At 43.3% G+C, this 18,532-nt stretch overlaps 1 protein-coding gene across 1 annotated transcript in view; it reads left to right on the top strand.

Moving 5' to 3' along the window:
* Window positions 1–8,105, top strand: part of ano3 (anoctamin 3) — a 38,200-nt gene extending 30,095 nt beyond the window's left edge. Inside the window, exons 23-25 of the mRNA XM_030731129.1 lie at window positions 3,913–4,063; window positions 4,158–4,347; window positions 4,833–8,105. Of these exons, the coding sequence (XP_030586989.1) occupies window positions 3,913–4,063; window positions 4,158–4,347; window positions 4,833–5,015 (524 nt within the window). The 3' untranslated portion in view covers window positions 5,016–8,105. The remainder of the gene's footprint in view (window positions 1–3,912; window positions 4,064–4,157; window positions 4,348–4,832) is intronic.
* Window positions 8,106–18,532: the final 10,427 nt, after the last annotated feature.

Raw genomic sequence — 18,532 nt, 5'->3', positions numbered from 1 at the left:
ATCCATCCATCCATTTTCTTCCGCTTATCCGGGGCCGGGTCGCGGGGGCAGAAGCCTAAGCAGAGAAGCCCAGGCTTCCCTCTCCCCAGCCACCTCCTCCAGCTCATCCGGAGGGACCCCAAGGCGTTCCCAGGCCAGCCGAGATACATAATCTCTCCAGCGTGTCCTGGGTCTACCACGGGGCCTCTTCCCGGTGGGACATGCCCGGAACACCTCACCCAGGAGGTGGCCAGGAGGCATCCTAATCAGATGCCCGAGCCACCTCAACTGGCTCCTTTCGATGTGGAGGAGCAGCGGCTCTACTCTGAGCCCCTCCCGGATGGCCGCACTCCTCACCTTATCTCTAAGGGAGAGGCCAGCCACCCTTCGAAGGAAACTCATTTCTGCCGCTTGTATTCGCGATCTTATTCTTTCGGTCACTACCCAAAGCTCGTGACCATAGGTGAGGGTAGGAACGTAGATCGACCGGTAAATCGAGAGCTTCGCTTTTACGCTAAGCTCCCTCTTCACCACGACGGACCGGTGCAGCGTCCGCATCACTGCAGAAGCAGCCCCAATCCGCCTGTCGATCTCCCGTTCCCTTCTCCCATCACTCGTGAACAAGACCCCGAGATACTTGAACTCCTCCACTTGAGGCAAGAACTCGTTCCTGAGCCGGAGATGGCACTCCACCCTTTTCCAGCTGAGGACCATGGCCTCAGACTTAGAGGTGCTGATTCTCATGCCAGCCGCTTCACACTCGGCTGCGAACCGTTCCACTGCGAGCTGGAGGCCCCCCCCTGATGAAGCCAACAGAACCGCATCATCTGCAAAAAGCAGAGATGAGACTCTGAGGCCACCAAGGAAGAAGCCTTCCGCCACCTGGCTACGCCTAGAAATTCTGTCCATAAAAATTATGAACAGAATCGGTGACAAAGGGCAGCCCTGACGGAGTCCAACACCCACAGGAAACGAATCCGACTTATTACCGGCTATACGGACCAAGCTCTCACTGTGGTTGTACAAGGACTGAATGGCCCGCAACAATGGGCCAGACACCCCATACTCCCGCAGAACCTCCCAAAGGACACCCCGAGGGACACGGTCGAATGCCTTCTCCAAGTCCACAAAGCACATGTAGACTGGTTGGGCAAACTCCCACGCACACTCGAATATCCTTGAGAGGATAAAGAGCTGGTCCAGCGTTCCACGACCAGGACGAAAACCGCATTGTTCCTCCTTAATCCGAGGTTCGACTAACGGACGCACCCTCCTTTCCAGCACCCTGGCATAGACCTTACCGGGGAGGCTGAGGAGTGTGATCCCCCGAAAGTTGGAGCACACCCTCCGGTCTCCCTTCTTAAAGATGGGGACCACCACCCCGGTCTGCCAATCCAATGGCACTACCCCAGATCTCCACGCGATGTTGCAGAGGCGTGTCAACCAAGACAGCCCTACAACATCCAGAGCCTTCAGGAACTCAGGGCGAATCTCGTCCACCCCAGGGGCTCTGCCACCAAGGAGTTGTTTAACTACCTCAGTGACCTCACCCCCAGTGATGGTCAAGTCATCCCCCTCATCCCCAGACTCTGCTTCCACTACAGAAGGCGTGTCAGTGGGATTCAGGAGGTCCTCGAAGTATTCCTTCCACCGTCCGACTATAGCCTCAGTTGAAGTCAGCAGCACCCCCCCCCGCACTATAAACAGTGTGAGTGAAGCACTGCTTTCCCCTCCTGAGTCGCCTGACGGTTTGCCAGAATCGCTTCGATGCCGTCCGAAAGTCTTTTTCCATAGCCTCACCGAACTCCTCCCACACCCGAGTTTTTGCTTTGGCCACTACCCGAGCTGCATTCCGCTTGGCCTGTCGATACCTGTCAGCTGCCTCCGGAGTCCCACAGGCTAACCAAGCTCGATAGGACTCTTTCTTCAGCTTGATGGCTCCCTTCACCTCCGGTGACCACCATCTGGTTCGGGGGTTACCACCACGACAGGCACCAACCACCTTGCAGCCACAGCTCTGAACAGCAGCCTCAACAATGGAGGTGCGGAACATGGTCCATTCGGACTCAATGTCCTCAGCCTCCCTCGGAATGCTGTCGAAGTTCTGCCGGAGGTGGGAGTTGAAGATCTCCCGGACTGGGGCTTCTGCCAGGCGTTCCCAGCGCACCCTCACAATACGTTTAGGTGTGCCAGGTCTGTCCAGCTTCTTCCCCCGCCACCTGATCCAACTCACCACCAGGTGGTGATCAGTTGACAGCTCAGCTCCTCTCTTCACCCGAGTGTCCAAAACATACGGCCGCAGATCTGATGATACGATTACAAAATCGATCATCGACCTGCGACCTAGGGTGTCCTGGTGCCATGTGCACTTATGGACATCCTTGTGTTCGAACACGGTGTTTGTTATGGACAAACTGTGGTTTGCACAGAAGTCCAATAACAAAACACCATTCGGGTTCAGATCGGGCAGGCCGTTCCTCCCAATCACGCCCCTCCAGGTCTCACTGTCATTGCCCACGTGAGCGTTGAAGTCTCCCAGCAAGACTATGGAGTCACCAGATGGAGCACTCTCCAGCACCCCGCCCAGCAACTCCAAAAAGGGTGGGTACCCTGAACTGTCATTCGGCGCATAAGCGCAAACAACAGTCAGGACCCGTTCCCCAGCCCGAAGGCGCAGGGAAACTACCCTCTCATCCACCGGTGAAAACTCCTACGTACAGGCAGCAAGTCGGGGGGATACAAGAATACCCACCCCAGCTCGCCGCCTCTCACCGAGGGCAACTCCAGACTGGAACAGAGTCCAGCCCTTCTCCAGGAGACTGGTTCCAGAGCCCAGGCCATGCGTTGAGGTGAGCCCAACTATATCTAGCTGGTATCTCTCAACCTCACGCACTCACCTTTCCCACCAGAGAGGTGACATTCCATGTCCCAATAGCCAGTTTCGATAGCCGGGGATCAGTCCGCCAGGGCCTCCGCCCTCAGCCACCGCCCGAGACACACTGCACCCGACCCCTACGACACCTCCTGCGGGTGGTGGGCCTGCAGGAGGGCGGGCCCATGTAACCTCTTCGGGCTGCACCCGGCCAAGCACCACGGGCTAATGCCTGGCCACCAGACGCTCTCCCTCGAGCTCCCTCCCCAGGCCTGGCTCCAGGGTGGGGCCCCGGTAACCCTATCCCGGGCAGGGTAAACTGTTCCCTTGTTTTTTCACTCATAAGGGTCTTCTGAACCGCTCTTTGTCTGGACCCTCACCCTCCTTATTAACTAAGGAGAAATAAATCAAGCACAATGAGGGAAAAATGGCATCTTGAAAATTCTGAGGTATATTGTAGACCTTGAGCTGAACATGTCAGGCATCACAGAAGTTGTGATGATTTGGCTAATGTGGATAATGTTCCACCAATGAAAGGTTTGAGAAGGTGCAGAGAGTTTGTGGAGGAGAGTAGTTACACCAATCAGAAACGAGCCAGAGTGATGACTCTTGCTCTGCATGTGATCAGCAGGTTTTGTTCTCTGCCTGTGGAGAAGGAGCAGGATTATTTCCGGCAAAAAGTCTGAGACGTAAACGTTTTGACGTGCAGTATTTTTACTGCAACTGTAACTATACTTTGATTTAAACTTTAGTTTGTTGATTTAAAAATGACCATGAACTACATCTTTTATTAAACTGAATATTATAGTCTTGCCCTTTATTATTATAAATCTATCAACTGTATTCTTATTCACTGCATGCATATTTTATGCAAAAATGGCTGCAGTATTTGATGTAGTCTGTGTTTTATAAAGCAAAATATATGAAATAGTATTGTTGCCACTGGTCATGTTCCTCAGTCACTGTAGATAAAGACACTCAGGTTTAAACCAGCACACTAACTGCTTTTCTTTATACCAAATTAAAGATTAAAGTTTATTTCCCTCTGTTTTGCCTGTCAGGTATCTGGCATGGGATTCTCGAAGGTATTGGTGTGTTGGCAGTCATCACGAACGCCTTTGTCATTGCCATAACTTCAGACTATATCCCCCGCTTTGTTTACGCCTTCAAATATGGCCCATGTGTGAACAAGAGGCACCACCATGGCAATGAGTAGGACTTCAAAACTATGTGTACACTTTAAATTTACTGTATGTAGTATGTGTGGTATGGTGGTTTGTATGATGGTGTCTGCTTTCGCCCTTAGGTGTTTGCAAGGCTACGTGAACAGCAGCCTGTCTGTGTTTGACATGGGTGAGCTGAATAACAGGAACCAGTCCGGATACTGCAGGTACAGAGACTACAGAGCGCCGCCCTGGAATACAGTGCCGTACGAATTCACTCTGCAGTTCTGGCATGTCTTGGCTGCCAGGCTGGCATTCATCATCGTCTTTGAGGTCTGTAACCACTGCCCATTTCTCTTTTGTATGTTTACAAGCAGGACAAGCAGCTAAAACTAAATCCTCTTACACTATGCCACTTTGAGTCAGCCTCAATATTTGTGTAGCTTTGCAAATGTTTTACTTTAATTATTTTCTGCGCTACGACCGAAACCAAAACCTCACAGCGGTAATTTAAGTGATTTTCATGGTTTAATTAAATCAAGGTCTTAGAGAAGGTTGAGAAATTTGTACCATTCAAAGCCCACTGACTAAAAAAAAATTCAAAATTACATGGCTGCTATGCCAGATTTTTCCTTGATAACACCAGCTTGCACATTGATTTTTACACAGAAAAAACTAACATACTTGTTAATATATTCTTTCATCTTTTATATAATTTCTTTGGATTTACTTTTACTTTTGCATGCTCCACTAATATCAGTGCAAAGTTGGCAACATTCTCTGGATGGTATCTCATGAATAATTACATTTTCCCTCAGCACCTGGTGTTTGGGATCAAGTCCTTCATAGCGTACCTCATTCCAGACATGCCGAAGGATCTCTGCGATCGCATGAGGAGGGAAAAGTACCTGATGCAAGAGATGATGTACGAAGCAGAACTCGAGCATCTGCAGAAGGAGAGGAAGAAGAATGGAAAGCGTTATCACCATGAGTGGCCTTAGCTTCAAACCCATGGCTCCACTACACAACCCTCAGCTCACACGCTCAGCCTCTCCCGCCTTCTTATTTATGTGTTTAAGCTTTGTGAGTCTTACTCCACTTGGCTGATTCTGTACACCAAAGACACCCTCTCAAGACCCCCCCCCCCAGATTTGCCACTAGCCACTCCCTTGCCATCTGTTCCATCTCCAGGTTTCTGGCTCTGACCCTTTCTGCCTCTATCCTCATCTCTCACCTAGCTTCATCCAGGAGGGTGCCCCTGGGTCTGTGCTGCATCATGGCTTTGCTGGGAAAAACTTTGCAATTGTAATGTTTACTATGCAGATGAAGGGCTGCAGATTAGCACTGTTCACTCTCCCATCCTGCACTCTCTCTGTGTGGCAGCTACCACTTTGCTTTGGCTCTGCAGTCCGGCGCAGCTCGCAGCATGGCCGTGCTTCTGTTCCCCCCTCCTCCCCCGTGAGCATCAGCAGTGCCACTTCTGTGTGACAGCGCTACTGTGGCATTTTTATTGTTGCAAAGTGATTCTGGTGATGTGGCTACCAAATGAGAACGACCCTGTTCTTGCTACCTAACTGTATATTGCTGTAGAAGCATGCTGATTAATATTTGCAAAGAAAAAAACAAAACAAAAATGAACAGCACTCATTGTAAAGGATGTTAACATCTGTTCAGTACATCTGACAAAGAATTCCCTCAGACATCATATGAAGTGCATGGTAATTCTGTTTTCTACTTTTTTGATAGACAAAGTTCCGGTCTCACGGCCTGGTTCACATGTGTCTGTACTCAGTGCAAGCTTTGTGTTAATCTCTGTGCTACTGCTGAGCTTGACTGTCTTGAGTTGAGGAAATGTGAACTTTGTGCAAATTGACTGTGCCTACAGTGTAAAAACATCACTGCGTACCACAGTTTGTGTCACCAAACATCACGTGTGCCTGTGTTGTACAGCACGTGCTTTTTTTTTTTCTTTTGAAGTGCAAGAAATATTCTCTCTCCTCATTCTGGTGTCTGATCTGCAGTAGACTCTCTGAACTCTCCTTTTAGGATTTGTTTTGGACACGACTCACACCACAGTGTACCTACTTGGATCTCGGCTAACGTCAGCAGCACACGTTGTAACGAGACTCCCGTCATGAACGATGTATATGCTTGCATGCAGGACCCACAAATCTGCTCTTCCGTTCTGCCCTCGCAGTCTGTTTTTCATTTGCTGCTGGAAGCCCCGAAGCATGGTTAAAAACTTGGATCACTTAGAAATACCTGTGGCTTGGATGTTCAGTTGTGAAACGAACATCTAGCCGCTGTTCTTCGCTCACATAACACACTACAAGCTTCTGCTGCAGTCTTTTATTAAATGCACGGTCAGACACAGTTTCAGCTGCTGTCTAAACCTTTGATCAAACAGAGACGCCGGGTTTTCTTAAATTGCAGAGTGGTGACATTGCCTTTTTATTGGGATCAGTTTTGATGTCATGGATTAGAGAAGCATGTTTTTGCCTAATGAACTCAGGAAAACAGGCATCTTGACAGGCACAGTTGTATCTGTGAGACTGAGTCAGGATAATTTCCTACTTTGATCTGTTGAGTTTGAGAGTTATAGAGTGTGTGACGTGAACTGAGATGGGGACTTCAAACACTCCAGTGTATCATATTGATCATATGGTGTTAAATGTAATAATGTTATGCACTGTAAAAGTAAAAGCTGCACCAATCTGACATTGGAAGGGAAAATTTCTGCCCTGAATGCATTGCACAACACTGAAAAATATTCTTCATTTTGTAAGAATTATCCTCTAGTTGGATTTTTTATTTTTTTTGGGGGGGTGGGGGTGCAGTTTATGATGTATGTAATGTTTTTATACATTTTATTTTGTGCTCCCATGTACGAGTTCACCTGTTCTCACCCTCAGATAGGCAACATTACGTCCTCTTGTCTCAGGTGTCCTCTGAATGTCTGCAGATGATCAACTTTTTTATCATATTTTCTAAGATGCAATCAAAGGTATTCTGCTTTTTTTAGAAATATATTTTTGCACTGCTGTGTTTTTGCATGACTATAATGCACACTCACAATATAAGGCATGTTTTTATTTTGCATAACTGCTGTTCAGATTAAATCATGGAATATACTCACGCACTTCATTCTGTCGGCATTTTTGCAGGTCATCTGTCAAAAACTGCTTTCGGGTCACGTTCAATCCAAGGATTCAATATTTCATTCACGAGAGAGAGATATTTGCTTATTCTTAGTCCAGTACTTAGGAAACTAGTCAGTGTTTTCAGAATAGCCTCCATGCTATGTGAACACCTAAAATCTATGCATGTTGTTATCCTTGAATGCTATATTTATTTTTGAACAGATGCAGACATAAATGTACTGGTACATTTGTGCTGTAGAGTATGCATGACTTTACTGCTGCTTTGGGCAGAGCTAACTTCTGTAAAGTTGCGTCTTAAACATATCACGTCCCTTTTTTCAGTGTTGATCATTTCTGAAGGTCCCGATGAGATGTATGTTTCTTGATGTGGCAGGATTTTATACTGTTGCAGTATTTTATAAGATAACAGCATGATCTCCAGACTGATTAATAAAATCTGTCCTGGAATTTCAAGTAGAGTCTGATGAAATGTGAAACCTCAGATTTCTTCTGCTTGGACGTTCAGACGGGAATTATAATTATGCTTACTCTCTAACAGCTGAAGCATTTAACCTAAGGGGATAGGGGTACTTTATGAATGAATAATTACATGGCCTTGGATGTTTGGCTTGCCCAGCTACTAATCTTTTCCGGATGGATCTTCTTTAGTTCACCTCACTGATACTAATGCTGCACAGTGGTGGAAAGGTCTCTCTCATGCTTTCTCTACCGTTGGCAATAGCACAATAATGGGTATTGTATAATAAGTAATAATGGCGTGACCTTGCACATCTCTGAAAATATAGCAGTCTTGGAGGGGGATTAAGCTTTCTGTTCTACGCCTCCTAATAGGATTGTGCTTGAGCAATGATGTACTTGAAGCACAGTGACGTAAGCCCGTAGATTTATTTGTATAATAGGATGATAGCAGTCGTGACATGAAGCGTATCAATAACATTGTTTACTTTGTTCTTGTTTACATGTAAAAAAAAAAAAAAAAAGTACTGAAATGTATAAAAACAATGTAACATAAACTAATTTGGATATCACTCTTTTCTGTAATAAATCATGGATTGTATCTTTTAAATCAAATCTGCTCGCTTCATTCTTGTTTCTCTCATAAACAGCGGGGAAAAGGCCTCTGCGCCTATAGCTGATTTTCTTCACACACATCTTTTTTCCCTCACTATTATCACAAACCACAAATCCTCTGGCCACAGAGTGTTCGTATAACATATTGTTAAAGAGATTGCATTTCTGTAACAAACCCACTATTTGAGTATGGCGGAGTTTTCCCACAACTATGTTGCTGTTAAATGCTGCTTCTCTTCTAGCTGCTTTTCCATTCATGTCACGTTGGTTAACATTAGCCTTCATTTTTTACAGTGAAATCTAAACACTCCAGAAGAAACATGCAAGGGTTTGGTTTACTTTGAGCCCTGATGACTGATATTCCATACTTTGAGTATTTCCTCTCTTCTGGCGCCCACTCTAAGATATATCCTTTCACCTTTTTGACTTAGAAAGCTGTGGTTTGACTTTCACGTCACTGTTTTGGGTCTTTTTGAGAAAATAACAGTTCAAAAGTGGATTCAGGCATTTTTTTTTTAATCTTCTGGTACTGTTACCCCATATGAGGGGAGCTAGATGATGTGGTAATGGAAAAACTTGTTGGGGAATGTTAAAGCCTCAACTCTATAGAACAAAAACACACTTTTATGTACATCTGTACAGTCTGACTGCTTAAAACTCTAACTGAAAATGATTCAGTTAAAAAAGAAAAAAATTAAATAATATAAGGCGGCGAAACAAATGGACAAAAATGCTCCATTGAGAAAAGCAACATTTTAGCATGCCTGCTCTCCACATAAAGAGAGATGCTCTGTGGCAACACAATATTTAGTCCCCACTCAGTGGCACATTGGTAACTCTGCCACTAAAACAGGTTATTCACATTTCGGGATGAGCAGCTGTCTAACCACAGCCAAACCATATATCGTATGATTTAACCATCTTTCCACTCCAGACTGCAGACGTCAGTTCTTGGTCTCCACGAGCACCTCCATGTGACTGATGTTATTGATATGGCACAGATTTACACTGCGAGTTAGAAAGGTGATCAATAGATCCGCTGAGACTGTTATCATAAATCCAACAGCACAGATGTGTAAACAGGACAGGGAGTAACTGATGACCAGCAGCAACAAATCAGCTCTCAGATGGCTCAGCGCAGGGAAATGCTTTCAGCATTATATGGAGAGGTGCTTGCTCTTCCATAATGTGTATTTGATTAAATTTGTGATGGAAAAATATGTTTTCACAAGCAAGTCAGAGTATTGATGAGTTTTCCACTGATTTCATCTGGTAGTTATGTTTCATTTGTGTTAGTGGGATGGTTCAAACATGGTTTGTGGCTGGTCTCCAGAAAGAGATCTTACATTTTAGTCAGTGTGCCCTGACATTTTATACAGACACGATCCTAATTAGAGACTATTTTTTTTTCCTCTGCATCCTCTATGTCAGTGTATGATGGTTTGAGTGAGTTTTCTCAACAACTGAATGAAGCTAAATGAACTGGCAGGCTGCTTCGGCAAACATTTGTGAAAGAATGGGTCCATGGAAAGGATTTCCATGGCTGAGCAGCTGCATCTAAGCCTTACATCATCAAGGGCAATGCAAAGTGTTTGATGCAGTGGTGTAAAGCATGCCACCACTAGACTCTAGAGCAATGGAGATGTGTTCTCTGGAGTGACAAGTTTGGTGGAGGGAGGATTATGGTGTGGGGTTGTTTTTCACCCTTAATTCCGGTGAAAGGAACTCTTAATGCTTCAGCATACCAAGACATTTTGGACAATTTCATCGTCCTAACTTTGTGGAAACAGTTTGAGGATGGCCCCTTTCTGTTTCAACATGCGCACCAGTGCACAAACCAGGTCCATGCATGAGTGAGTTTGGTGTGGAAGAACTTGACTACCTGCACAGAGTCCTGACCTCAACCTGATAGAACACCTTTGGGATGAATTAGAGTGGAGACTGTGAGCCAGGTCTTCAGTGTCTGACCTCACAAATGCAATTCTGGAAGAATGGTCAAAAGTTCATATAAACCCTCCTAAACTTTATGGAAAGTCTTCCCAGAAGAGTTGAAGCTGTTATAGCTGCAAAGGGTGGGCAGACATCATATTAAACCCTATGCATTAAGAATGGGATGTCACTCAAGTTTATGTACGTGTGAAGGCAAAACAGCAAATATTTTTGGCAACATTATACTGGCCTGGCCTACCACTCAGAATCCTTTTACATTACAAGCTGTGCTCAACCACTGACACACACACACACACACACACACACACACACACACACACACACACACACACACACACACACACACACACACACACACACACACACACACACACACACACACACACACCTTTTATGTATCAGGCAGACACATGGCAATGAATGCATCATGTGCAATTTCAGGTTCTGCATTTTGCTAACAGGACACTGGAGGAACCAGGAGATCAAATCCCAGATCCTCTGATTAGGTGATCATCAGACTTTCTATCAAGTTAAAAAAAAAAAAATTAAGCTGTCCACTGTCATAGTACTAGAAAAGTTTGATCTAATTTTTGTCCTTTTTCTTCGCTCCTAAAGGTCCATTAGTAGTCCCTGCAATCCAAATAACATTCCCATCAGCCCCAACTTTTCTTTGTTTGCTATATCCATACTAAATTAATAACATGGTAACCATTTAGTCTCAGCTCGATGGCACTGTCATTGTGAGCATATTAGCATTAGCTTAGAAGCATAGCTGTAGACTCTTGTGATTTTGTCAATCTTACAAGCACACTTGTACAGTGTCTCCCTATTTGCAGACCTTCTGCATATTTGAATATTATTTGAATTTGAATTTGAATTTTAGGCTCTTATAATTAGATCCATCAAAAGTCAATTTTATGCATTTGAACTGGCACCATTCCTAGAAAGTCTAAATTATGCAGAGCTGGGAAAGGGAGCTTCAAACACAAACCAGGTTCTTTTTTAATCATATGGTAGGATAATACCTATCAGAGAAAGGCATTTTAAACATACAGCTGAACCATTTCAAGCAATATATATATATATATATATATTCTATTTTTTTTTTTTTTAATCCAATACATCTATGTATAAATGATGGATTTTGTAAAGCATAAAAGGTGAAGATAGAGGTAAGGGGGGGTGAGGCTCAGATATGAAGCGTGACTAACAGCGATGACAGACGAGTGGACCTGGGTAAAGCCTCCTGCACAGAGAAGCAGCAGCCTCAAACTGCTTTGCAGAGCTGAATGGATAAAAGATTTGATGGCTGTGCAGCGGGACAAAGCAAAACCTGCTTTCCTGAAGCACCAGGACCTTAATGAGCAGAGTCAGTTTGATTCATCTACTAATAACCTTTTTTTTCTGCCATCATACTATTATTCTTATTATTGGAGATAGCAGTAATACTATTAGGAATGTGGGTTTACTGCCATATCAGAATTCATTTTACTTTTGAATGCATTTTTGGTCATTTGGCTCTTGCAATTTTTCCTCTATTACAGAATGCAAAAACTGACACTGAATGCACGCTGCTTCAAAGTAAACACATGTAAATTAATCCAGCAGCTGGTCCTCCCTTGTAAAAATGTGTTATATTGCATCTGCTTGGCCACAGGTTTATGTTTGTGCTCTGCATTTAAGCTAATTCTCTCAATAATATTAAGCAGTTTTTTTGTGTTTAGACAAGCTTTAGTCCAGGTGCTGGTAGTGCTGAAGAAAATTATACCACACAGCTCTGATGTCGGTCACTGTTGTGCTGCTGCTGATCATCTTGGCAGTGGTGGTGATGGTTAGCAAACTGGTTCTCTTTATGTTTTCAAGGTGCAATACATAGAATCCCTTATACTAGAAGGGGCCTTCCTTTGGTAAAAGGGGCACTTAATTCCACGTCAGCACGTGTGTGGGTGGTGACATTTGCAGAATTTGCACACGGAGACTCATCATTAAAGCAGGCAACTCGACACAGCAAACCAGAATGATGAGCAGAGGGAGGCAGCAGAGAGACAGTGCAGAGTAGTGAAGAGCAAAATGAGAAGCAAACTGAGAGCTTTAACAAACCCCACATGCTTACTTCTGGATTTATCTGCAACTGATTAACAAAAACAAACAGGTTGTCTGCACATAATCAGGATTGAACATTAGCTGTTATTATTTTCACAGCTGAGAGCAGAATCAGCTCTTCATTAGCCTTTTTCTACTTGACAATATTATCGGAGGCAATATGAAAAAAAAAAAAATCTCCCTCGGTTACACTCTTGAATATACATGTGACCTTCAGCAGGTGGATAGCCAGTGGATTAATTATTTAGTGCTCCCTCATCACAGATGGGTTTGTGACCTTGTTGCTTTTAGTGATCAGTATGTGCAGTTCATGTGTAGGAAGATGGCACAAACCATTCTGTGACTGATTATAATGCTGCAGTTGGTGAAAGAAAGCTGACAAGTATTTGTTTTGTAGTTATATTATATTATTACTCTATTAGGGCTTCTGACAGTGGAACAATTATTTAATCTGCTTGAATGGAAGCTGTTTCTTTCTGCTTGTAAGATTGTTCAACTGGGAACAATAGTGAGTCAGAGAAAAGCCTTTTTGACTTTGCAGTTAATTCCCAAACCTGAGGCTTACAGTTCATGCTTTTGATGGAAATCAGTTTTAACTGTAGCTACAGTGAGCTCCGACTGATCTGACTCAGCGTGTCATCTACAATAATTAAACCAATATGGTTTAAAACAAACACTTTATTGTCTCGTGGGGGTGCACAGACCAGACTGTAAGGGTTACCCATGTGTTTATGAAGAACCAACATAAAACAATCCTTTTCTTCTTTGACTTATTAAATTCATTTCCAGTTTTTCACCAGTTTGTATTTTGTTCAGTATATTTCTATTCAAGTAGGGCTGGCAGTTGGGCGAGCATTAAAAGCAACTGATTCATGTTTTTTTGTTTTTTTTTTTAATATTTCAATGTTTTCCTGCATATTGCTGCCAAATATAGCTCATTTTACAAAACTACATCTTTTGAATATTTAATGAAAAAACACTCACGGCCACAGGGCCAAAATGCCAATCTGATGCAGCCCTCCAAAGATAGCATTTTTCTAGCAGAACTACACCAACATCTAGTCATCCATTAATCTTTTATCCAGCTAGGGTGGTGAGAGGGGCTGAAGCCTATCCCAGCTCACACTAGACAGGTCTCCACAGGCCCAAATCTAACTCTGCTCTACTCTGTTTTGGTCATTTTCCATTACAATTGAGTACCACCTCAATGTGGGTGGGGTCGTTATAGCAAGGCAGCCTGAAAGCCCAACGAGGTCATTTGTATGTGAAACAAACACGACGCAACGATGGAGGACATCGGAGCTACGTTATACCTGCTGTTCGGTCTGTGGCTTTTTTTGTCAGACTCAGGGTAAAAGAAGAGAAAGCGGCTGCACCTCATCACTGGACCACGGTGTTGGTTTGTGTGTAGCCATTTCCCTCACTGCCGGGCTTAAAAAATGGTGGGTTTAATTTTTGTGAAGGAGTCACTCTCATGACTCATACAGTGATGTCACTCCCTGGCTAATCGGTGGCTTGGAGTCTGCTGATGTCGCATGACTCAGCTCGCTTGGACCCCCACCTGAGCAGGTAAAAAAAAAAGTACCCTGTACCAAGTAAAACCCTAAAAACCAAGTAGAGCCGAGGGTAGAGACAGTGACAAGATTTGGGACACTTTGGAACCAGCATCCTTCATGGATTTACCACTACCACATGGATGCATGAAGATTTTATTTCAAAATGCACATATTCTATTTGTTTCATTCAGATGTTTTCAGTGTTTCAAAAATCCTACATGTCCTAATCCCTTTCTTTTTTTCATATCAGCATTCTTAAAAGCTAAAATGAAACATGACGAATAAATTATGAAACACTTTTTAAATATATGTGCAAATTCCTGCACAAAATCTCCTCAAAAGCGATTTCATTTTGTTATTATTAGGGAGATGGTCCTGAAATGATCACGAGGAACCTAAATGCAGGGGTTTCTTCCATGTGAGATAGAGGCACATGATGCACCTTCATGGAGTGTAACTGGCAAGCCTGAAGTGGTGTAGGCCCAGAGCAGGGGGGCTTTATAACCCACTTCCTCTTGAGGCCATTCAGTTTGCAAATGGAGTCAAGTGTGTAGCCAGAGGGTGCCGAGGCCAGATTGGTACTAGGTCCATCACAGGGCTAACACAGAGAGACAGGCAACCATTCATGCTCATATCCACGCCTGTCACCTATTTGGAATCACCAGTTACCCCAACATGCCTTGTGGGAGGCCTGTGTAGATTTGAAGCAGTTCTACAGAGAATTAAAGGATTGTGTAGAGGTTTGTCCTCTTTGGGTGCTTTTGTAAACCGATTGTTGATTAGCGGAGGTCACCGTTTAAATCCTCTGTTTTAATAATGATAATGATAATAATATAATGATGATACTTTATTGATCCCACAATGGGGAAATTACGGTTAACGGGACACCCATCCAAGAAGACAAACAGAACAAACATGGGGAGATAGGTGAACTGTGGCCATGCTGCCCCCCTTCTGGAGGCACTGCCATTAAAAAGACAGAAACAATAGTGAAAACATATAGGGATGAGTGAGGAAAAAAATCATCTCATACTTTGTATACATACACAAACACCACGTGAGTGAATTTAGCTTCGCTGCTGATATCTGATGAAAAATGTCCCTAATAGGAATGATCACATCTAAATTATTCTTGTGATGAACATGTAAGGAGCATGAAGTCATTAACAGCGAGCTGACTCACTGTGAGACTGTGAGTCAGTTCGCTGTTTCTGCAGCCTCCCACACAACCTGCAGGGCCTCGACCTCCTGCTCCTTCAGATCAGCGCTGAGAGGAATCCCATCACCGTCAGAAAGGGATCTGCTCCAAGGACAGCATCTAGGCCTCCTTATACACACACACACGTACACACTCACAAAGTCAACAATAGCGGATCAACAAGAACATCCCTTCCAACTCCACTAAATTATATTTGTTTCTGCATGTGTTGTTACATCTGCTTTCAGGCGGCTTTACTCTTCCCTGTGGTACCCCCGCTCTGCCTTGGCGAGCTGGACAGTTTATTCTGTTCGTGTTTATATTGAGAGACGCTGTATTTGTTCAGGTGTGTGACTTAAGAAGAAACACAGAGTCTGCATGCCGAGAAGCCTCAAGCTGTCTCTGCTTGTACTGTATCCTTCATTCAGCAGTGTGTTCAGAAGTGCAACAGCAGTTTCAAACAAACAAGCAACACTCTGATGACCCAAAGCTGACGGGAAATGAAAAACATGTGCATTTACAGCATTTCTCACACTTATTTCAAAGGGCAATTTCCACAACGAGTAAGATGAGCTAGAAGATACTTTATTAATCCCATAGTTTGGAAATCTATATATTAGAACAGCTGCTGTGTTAAAACAGTGAGATAAACATGGAAGGAGGATGTCAGAAATGGAGCAAATTCTGCGCGCTGGTTCAGGCAGTCATCTCAAGCTGTGTCATGCATAACACGCCTCTGTCTCCTTGCATCATATACCAATCATACCCTTCCAGTCTGGGGGTGTATTTAAGCTGCAAAATTTTCCATCTCTTATCGCTGTTGCCCTACAATGACACCTGCTGTGTGCACCTCTGCCGCCCCAGCATCCACCTGTGCAGGCTCCCTAATTTCTGTAGGTAACATTTTTGTGGGGAATGATTAGTTTGGAGCATAGATACCAAATTTTAACTATATTTTTCTGGGGAAATAAATCATTTCAAATGCGAATTGTCTGACTGAGCTGCCCATCTGCTTCTGATTAATCATCCGTTTGATCCATGCATTGGTCTGCCCTGCCTTAAGGTTTTGGGGGACATTTTAACATTACAGAGAGGGAAACCTGGTTGCAATACTACCATTATGTTTGCTGACATAGCTTACCGATACGCTTAGAAGGAGCTGAGACATTGTTAACATTAACTATTCAATTAAAAAAAGAATCAGCTGCAGGAAGGTCCATTCCCTCCTTATGCGTCAATTGTCCCTCCTGTGTTCCCACCTTTCCATTAGTCTTTTTCTGTCCAACAGTGAAACCAATCTGTATTCTTCAAGCTAGTGTTTAGATTTTTGTTTCCCGACCTGCTTATCTTTTTTGGTTTTGTTTGCTGCTGCTGTCAGCTTACATCTTGCTGACCTATATCCTTCCTGTTGACAAATCCTATAAATCCTGCTTTTATCCTGCTGCTCTAAACTGCTTGTTGGTGTCAGTCAAGAAAGGCGGGTGAAGGAACAGCAACTCCTGTGTGCAGAATGTGAAATACTGCAAATTTAGAGCTCATTGAATATTTTTGCATATTCCTCGTTCATGAATAAATCCAGTCAGTTTTGTATTATTGTTAAAAAAGAAATATTTCCAACCAGCTCTACCTCATTGTTTAGTGACAAAGACACAAACCCTCTATAGCACCAAATACTGTATGGATCAAGCAGAGGGCCAAACCAGACATTTCCAGCCTTGTGTTTACAGCTCCCCATATGTTTTCAGTTTGGTTGAGTACTGCTGACAAACCAAGAGCCATATTTGAGACCACCCGGTGATGATGTAATTATCTTGGACAGGATGTGCATTAGAGGGGATCGAAGCCCAGGGGACTCTCCCTCCATTCAGTAATGTAATCACCTGACTGAAGTCATCAGAGTGAGCTCTCACTACACTCTCACAGTCTGAAAATATAATAAAAATGCATTAACTACTAAATCTGTCTGGGACTCTCTCCTATGTTCCCAAGTAGAGCTACAACATTAAAACCACATATTATTGTGTAGACACTCCTGCCAACAAAACAGCTCTAACCCATCAGGGCATGCACAGGGGGTTCTGGAAGTATCCTACTGCATATATATATATATATATATATATATATATATATATATATATATATATATATATATATATATATATATATATATAATTTTTTTTTTTTTTTTTTAATTAATTGATTAATTGATTTTTTTTTAAGTAAGAATCCATTCCTGTACCTATGAAAGTTCATGGAGTTGAGCGCTATGTACAAAATGTTTCTAGTCAGTTGTTTAAAATGGGGCCTTTCACTTACTTCAGCTAATACATTTTGCATTTTGAGGGGTGACACCTCCGTGAATCAGGCTTGTTACAGTGTTCACCCAATTTCAATCCACTCTATTAGACTCTTTGTTCCTTGAGACATTTCTGACACAGGATTTGGCAGGTCAGATTATTCTGCTGACAGAGGCTGTTGTCATCTGGGAGTGCCTTTGCCACAAAAGTTGGAAGTGCTCCATCTACAAATGTTTAGGTGTTGGTACATGTCAAAGTCACATCCACGTGAATGCCAAAACTCATGATTCCTCAGCAGAAGAATGTAGGACGAATGACCATCAAGCAGTTAGGCTACAATCATTGCAGGCAGAGGGAAGAGTTGGTTCAGATCAGCTTTTGTTATTAACTCGCTGACTGATAAGTGGAGAGATGCTTTCGGTGACGTTTGTCTGACTGTTTGAATAACTCAGGATAACTAAGAAAAATTATGAACAGATTTCAATGAAAATTTCTGGAGTTGTTGGGGGTGGTTCAAGAAACAATTTATTGCATTTTGGTGGTGATCACAACCTGGATCCAGGATTTTGTAAAAGGATTCTTTACTATTGTGAGATAGCAACAATTCACATATTTGCATCTAACCTTATGAAAATGAGTCAGAATCCTCTAAAAAGAATTAGGGTGCAACATGACCATAAGTTCTGTCATATAGCAAAGTTTGTTCGTAATCCAAGGAGGATTCTAGATCTAATGATCGGGAATGCTGGAAATTATAGGGTCAAAAAAGAATTTAAATTCCAGATCTTAACATAGAGTAGCAGGCCTGTGGACCACTTGTGACCTCTGCAGCAATCCCTAACTGGGTAGCTGGCAACCATTTATACCCTGCTGCTGCTGAGCCACACTGTTTCCATGCTTCTCAAAGCCAATTAAGCCATTTGACAATTTTGTATATTATAACTTATTATTAAAACTATCACCAACAGCACCCACAAAAATTATATTTACATTAAAACCTTATAACCCTACAAACCCCAGATAAACACCCAAACATCCCAAGCAACTCCCCCACATAATCTTATTCTTGGTCTCTCCTGGAACCTTTAGATCATGTTCAGACCCCCAAACACCCTGGAGAGGACAAAGGACAGAACAGCTGGGTGAACACGTGTAACACCGTGAAATTAGCACCCTTCTTCA

This window comes from Archocentrus centrarchus, chromosome 6 (genome assembly GCF_007364275.1).
Source record: "Archocentrus centrarchus isolate MPI-CPG fArcCen1 chromosome 6, fArcCen1, whole genome shotgun sequence".
Lineage (NCBI taxonomy): Eukaryota > Metazoa > Chordata > Actinopteri > Cichliformes > Cichlidae > Archocentrus > Archocentrus centrarchus.
Note: the sequence above shows the minus strand (reverse complement) of the source record. Positions and strands in the feature narration are given on the sequence as shown.